The sequence below is a fragment of the Chionomys nivalis genome, chromosome 1, assembly GCF_950005125.1.
Source record: "Chionomys nivalis chromosome 1, mChiNiv1.1, whole genome shotgun sequence".
In the NCBI taxonomy this organism is placed as follows: Eukaryota; Metazoa; Chordata; class Mammalia; order Rodentia; family Cricetidae; genus Chionomys; species Chionomys nivalis.
The window spans coordinates 112,224,835-112,231,465 of NC_080086.1; the positions used below are offsets into that span (position 1 = coordinate 112,224,835).

The following is a 6,631-nucleotide window of genomic DNA, read 5'->3' on the forward strand; positions in this document are numbered from 1 at the left end:
TAAAGGTGTTTATCGGCTGTAGGAGTTCTTTGGTGGAGTTTTTGGGGTCACTTATGTACACTATCATATCATCTGCAAATAATGCAAGTTTAACTTCTTCCTTTCCAATTCGAATCCCCTTGATCCCCTTATGTTGTCTTATTGCTATTGCTAAAACTTCAAGGACTATATTGAAGAGGTATGGAGAGAGTGGAGAGCCTTGGCGTGTTCCTGATTTTAGTGGGATGGCTTTAAGTTTCTCTTCATTTAATTTGATGTTAGCTGTTGGCTTGCTGTAAATAGCTTTGGTTATATTTAGGTATGACCCTTGTATCCCTAATCTCTCCAAGACTTTTATCATAAAGGGATGTTGGATTTTGTCAAATGCTTTTTCAGCATCTAATGAAACGATCATATGGTTTTTTCTTTCAGTTTATTTATATGATGGATTACATTGATAGATTTGCGTATGTTGAACCAGCCCTGCATCTCTGGGATGAAGCCTACTTGATCATAATGGATAATTTTTCTAATGTGTTCTCGGATTCGGTTTGCCAGAAGTTTGTTGAGGGTTTTTGCGTCGATGTTCATGAGTGAGATAGGCCTGTAATTCTCTTTCTTGGTTGAGTCTTTGTGTGGTTTTGGTATCAGAGTTACTGTAGCTTCATAAAAGGAATTTGGCAATGACTCCTCTATTTCTATATTGTGAAATACATTAAGGAATATAGGTATTAGGTCTTCTTGGAAGATCTGGTTGAATTCCGCATTGAAACCATCTGGTCCGGGACTTTTTTTGGAAGGGAGGTTTTTGATAACAGCTTCTAATTCTTCGCGACTAACAGGTCTATTTAGGTTGTTCACCTGGTCCTGGTTTAACTTTGGTATATGGTATTAATCTAAAAAGTGTCCATTTCTTTTACATTTTCCAGTTTTGTGGCATACAGGCTTTTGTAGTAAGATCTAATGATTCTCTGAATTTCCTCTGTGTCTGTGGTTATGTCCCCCTTTTCATTTCTGATCTTATTAATTTGCAAATTCTCTCTCTGCCGTTTGATTAGTTTGGATAGAGGTTTATCAATCTTGTTGATTTTCTCCAGGAACCAGCTTTTTGTTTCATTGATTCTTTGGATTGTTTTCGGTGTTTCTATTTTGCTGATTTCAGCCCTCAGTTTGATTATTTCCAGTCTTCTACTCCTCCTGCGTGAGTCTGCTTCTTTTTTTTCTAGAACTTTCAGGTGGGCTGTTAAATCTACAATGTGTGCTTTCTCTGTTTTCTTTAAGTGGGCACTTAGTGCTATGAACTTTCCTCTTAGGACTGCTTTCGTAGTGTCCCATAAGTTTGAGTATGTTGTTTCTTTATTTTCATTGAATTAAAGGAAGACTTTAATTTCTTTCTTTATTTCTTCCTTAATCCAGGTATGGTTCAGTAGTTGACTGTTCAGTTTCCATGAGTTTGTAGGCTTTCTGGGGGTAGCATTGTTGTTGACTTCTAGCTTTAAACTATGGTGATCTGATAACATACAGGTGGTTACTAATATTTTTTTGTAACTCTGGATGTTTGCTTTGTTACCGAGTATGTGGTCAATTTTGAGAAGGTTCCATGAGCTGCAGAGAAGAAGGTATATTCTCTCCTATTTGGGTGGAATATTCTATAGATGTCTGTTAAGTCCATTTGATTCATTACCTCCATTAATTCTCTTATTTCTCTGTTAGGTTTCTGTCTAATTGACCTGTCCATTGGTGAGAGAGGAGTGTTGAAGTTTCCTACTATTAGTGTGTACGGTTTGATGGCTGCCTTGAGTTTTAGCAATGTTTCTTTTACGTACGTGGATGCTTTTATATTAGGGGCATAGATATTCAGGATTGAGACTTCATCCTGATGAACTGTTCCTGTTATGAGTAGAAAATGTCCCTCTCCATCTCTTCTGATTGATTTAAGTTTGAAGTCAACTTTGTTAGAAATTAGTATGGCCACACCTGCTTGTTTCTTAGGTCCATTTGCTTGATAAGCCTTATCCCAGCCCTTTACTCTGAGTAGGTGCCTGTCTTTGTGGTTGAGGTGTGTTTCTTGTAAACAGCAGAATGTTGGGTCCTGTTTTCGTATCCAATCTCTTAGCCTGTGTCTTTTTATAGGTGAGTTGAGTCCATTGACATTAAGTGATATTAATGACCAGTGGTTGTTAACTCCGATCACTTTTTTAGTATTAGAGCTTGTGTGTTTCCCTTCTTTGAGTTGTGCTGGTGAAGGGTCTCTAGATGTCTGAGTTATTGTGGTCATTGTTGGACTCCTTGGTTAGTGATTTTCCTTCTATTACTTTCTGTAAGGCTGGATTTGTGGCTACGTATTGTTTAAATTTGTTTTTATCCTGGAAAATTTTGTTTTCTCCATTTATAGTGAATGAAAGCTTGGCTGGATATAATAGTCTGGGCTTGCATCCACGGTCTCTTACTTTCTGCAATACATCCATCCAGGACCTTCTGGCTTTCATGGTTTCCATAGAGAAGTCAGGTGTAAGTCTGATAGGTTTACCTTTATAAGTAACTTGGCCTTTTTCCTTTGCAGCTCTTAATATTCTTTCTTTATTCTGTATGCTTTGTGTTTTGATTATTATATGGCCAGGAGATGTTTTTGTTTGATCCAGCCTATTTGGTGTTCTGTATGCTTCTTGAACCTTCATAGGTATATCTTTCTTTAGGTTGGGAAAGTTTTCTTCTATAATTTTATTAAATATATTTTCTGGACCGTTGAGCTGCGCTTCTTCCCCTTCTTCTACTCCTATTATTCTTAGGTTTGGTCTTTTTATTGTGTCCCAGATTTCCTGAATGTTTTGTGATGAGAGTTTGTTGGCCTTGCTGTTTTCTTTGATCAGTGTGTTTATTTTCTCTATGGTATCTTCAGAATCTGAGATTCTTTCTTCTATCTCTTGTATTCTGTTGGTTATGCTTGTTTCTGTAGTCTCTATTCATTTACCTAGATTTTCCATGTCCAGCCGGCTCTCTGTTTGTGTTTTCTTTTTTGTCTCCATTTCAGTTTTCAAGTCTTAAACTGTTTCCATTATCTGTTTGATTGTTTTTCCTTGGTTTCCTAGGGTATCATTCACTGATTTACTCAATTCTTCAAACTTTCTGTTATACTTCTCATCCATTTCTATAAGGACATTTTTTACATGCTGTTTAAGGGCGTCAATCACTTTCGTAAAGTCAATTTTTTCTACTTCTTCTTGATTAAGGTGTTCATCACCTCCTGTTGTGAGGTCACTGGGTTCTGGTGGTTTCATATTGTTTTTCAGATTGTTAGGTGAATTCTTGCATTGGTGCCTGCCCATCTCTTACTCTGAGTGCTCCCCTATTGATCTTCTTTTACAGGATCAGGTCTCCTTGCCTACTGATGTACCTTCCCAGTGATGGCACTCCCCAGTGATGGCTCTCCTGGTGCTCCAGTGATAGCTCTCCTGGTGCTGAGAACAGATCTCCGTGCTGGTTGGGTAGTTCTTAAACAAAGCGCCTACCTTGCTTGGTGCAGGCAGGTTATTGACACACAGGAACTTCCACCTGCCCGCTTGCCCTGAGGGTTCGACCCCAGCGCCTAGACAGGCTGAGCTGGGTGGCATTATGTGCCCAAAGAGGGAAGGCAGGCAGAGGGGAGGAGGGTTCTGGATGCAAGCTGGCTGGGATAGGAAGAGAGAGGCAGTATGCGGGGAGTAGAGGCCCTGCAGGGAGCCCAGGAAGTATTGGGGGGGGGATGAGGAACTTCTGAGTTCCCTGTCCGGGGCCGCTGCCATGGGTCAGAAACTCACCCCAAAGATGGCTCTCCTGGCGCCCCATTGGTGTAGTTTTAAATGTATCTCTTGGGTTGGGCACTAACAGGCAGCTGTTCTCTAACCATTTGCAGCTTTTTAAAATACTTTCTGTATGCTTTAAAAATAAGCTTCTTTAATGAAGGTTAACAGTTGTACTTATCACTGTCACCATTCCAGGTGTGTGGGCAAAAGAGACCATAGTAAGGATATATATATATATATATATATATATATATATATATATATATATATACTCATTCCAAAACTGAGCAAGGGGAACAAGGAGAATGTCATAATCCTAAATCTCATTTAACATGAACTTTGGGCAGAGGTTGAGAATGACACAGGCATTACTATTCAGAAATAAATAACACAAGGAGTCTGTTGAGATAGGAGTGACAGGCTGCATCCTTCCACCTGACTAGCTTATGCCCCAAAATAACAACACACAAATTGTATTCTTTTAAACACTGCTTGGCCCATTAGCTCTTCCTCTTACTGGCTAACTCTCACATCTTGATTAATCCATTTCTAATAATCTGTGTAGCACCATGAGGTGGTGTCTTACCAGGAAGGATCTTAACCTGCATCCATCTTAGACAGGAGAGCTATAGTGTCTGCCTAACTTCCCTTCTTCCCAGCATTCTGTTCTGTTTACTCCGCCTACCCAATTTTCAGTCCTATCAGGAGTCTTCTCAGGGGATTTATATAAAATTGAGAAATAAAATGTATGCTTCTACAAGTTTAGACTTGTTTAGGCCTAAATGTTATAGTTCTTGACTAAGTTGTCTGTCCAAGAACATGTTGGTTTGATAACTCATGGACTTTAGTAGGAACTTACTGCTATTGCTTTATTCAATGAACATCAAATTTTCTTCTGAGTACTTATATGTATGCCCATAAATCAGTAAATTTTTTAGTTTCCATCAAAGAAGCTTCTTTTTTTTTTAGTGGACAGAGGAATATAAAAACACATAACTAGTCAAAGTGTAGAGAATATGTATTTACAGATTACTTGGCCCTAAATGAGCCTCCAAAGCACAGGCCTCCCAACTAGGCTCATGGAACATCACAAAAAAGGAAACACATAGAAATATGCTGAGAACAAGGAGTACTTTGAGAAATAGTGGCCTCTGGACATGACAAAGCCAATGAACTAATGAACTCATAGTACCCATGGTAGCCTTCAAATGACCTGCACAAGATAAAACCACTCAACCTGCCTCCATGAAGAGGGAGGGGATTACAAGGTCTCATCCCAAACTGAGGAGTCATGGACTGCTGCTAAGAGTCAGTTTTCTTTAAGGGTGTGGTCTCTGGTAGGTTGTCCATGCCCCAGCATCAGTCGGTAGCCTCAAACCCATGAATATATGAGCAGCATTAAAAGGGTCCAGTGGTCCATAATATAAATGACCAGAAGGAAGGTAGGAGAGAGCATTGGTGTCAAGTTATTTTTCAGCAACTGAATACTTCCCAAATTCTTTTGGTAGGCACATCAAACTCATGGAACATGGAAATGATACTCAACTTTCAGAATTCCTTCTTCTTGCATTTTCAGAGAATCAACCTCAAATTCAACCTCTCATATTTGGACTTTTTCTCTCCATGTACCTCGTGACTGTCTTTGGCAACTCACTCATCATCATGGCCATCATTGTGGACTCCCACCTGCACACGCCCATGTACATCTTCCTCTCCAATCTGTCCTTTGTAGACATCTGCTTCACCTCCACCACCATCCCACAGATGTTGGTGAACATCCAGACACAGAGAAAAGTCATCACCTATGCAGGTTGCATTACCCAGATGTACTTCTTATTGCTTTTTTCAGGGTTAGATATCTTTTTGCTGACTGTGATGGCCTATGACCGCTATGTGGCTATCTGCCACCCCCTACATTACATGGTTATTATGAATACAAGACACTGTGTATTGCTGATTCTAGCATGCTGGATCATAGGTATCCTGAATTCCCTATTACACAGTTCTTTAGCCTTACGGCTGTCATTCTGCACAAACTTGGAAATTCCTCACTTTTTCTGTGAACTAAATCAGGTGGTACACCATGCCTGTTCTGACATCTTTGTTAATGACATGGTAATTTACATTACAGCCATGTTACTGGCTGTGGGTCCCCTGTCTGGCATCCTTTACTCTTACTCTAAGATAGTGTCCTCCATACGTGCAATCTCCTCAGCTCAGGGGAAGTACAAAGCATTTTCCACATGTGCATCTCACCTTTCAGTTGTCTCTTTATTTTATTGCACCCTCCTGGGAGTGTACCTCAGTTCTGCTGTGACCCAAAACTCACATGCTACTGCAATGGCTTCATTGATGTACACTGTGGTCACCCCTATGCTAAACCCCTTCATTTATAGTCTGAGGAACAAAGATATAAAAACAGCTCTAAAAATCCTGTTAGGGACTGTAACTAGAAACAGACCAATGGATTTACCTCCATAACATATCTGTTTTGTAGTAGTCAATGTGTTGGATTATCCAGTTGAATCTATTGATTATATTGAATAACAAAATTTTAATCTTTCATCTCCTATAATCGTTCTTGCTTTTGTCATACAATTCAAGTCTTCTCTTAATTTCTTCTGGCATGTGTAATCTATTGCCATTTCCTTCTTTTCCCAGTGTATTCCCATCCTTGGATCAGAAACTTCTGTTAATTGCTGCTTCATTTAGAGAATGACTGGGATTTCTGAAGAATTAGTTATTTTGGAATATATATGTTGAAAGTTCTCCCCCTGTCACTAAAGGAATATTCTTAAGTTTGAGCCTTCTGTGGAAGTAATTCTCCTTGCCAAATGAGGTGGATATACACTGTATTTAATTTTTAGCAT

At 39.4% G+C, this 6,631-nt stretch overlaps 1 protein-coding gene across 1 annotated transcript; it reads left to right on the forward strand.

Moving 5' to 3' along the window:
* The first annotated feature begins 5,282 nt into the window (after positions 1-5,282).
* On the forward strand, positions 5,283-6,242 carry LOC130882686 (olfactory receptor 7A17-like). Its single transcript, XM_057782983.1, has one exon. The coding sequence runs from the start codon at positions 5,283-5,285 to the stop codon at positions 6,240-6,242; it is 960 nt and encodes a 319-aa protein (XP_057638966.1).
* Positions 6,243-6,631: the final 389 nt, after the last annotated feature.

Bases quoted from the DNA above. Each gene is read 5' to 3' on its own strand.
- LOC130882686 (XM_057782983.1), top strand. From the start codon at position 5,283: ATGGAACATGGAAATGATACTCAACTTTCAGAATTCCTTCTTCTTGCA.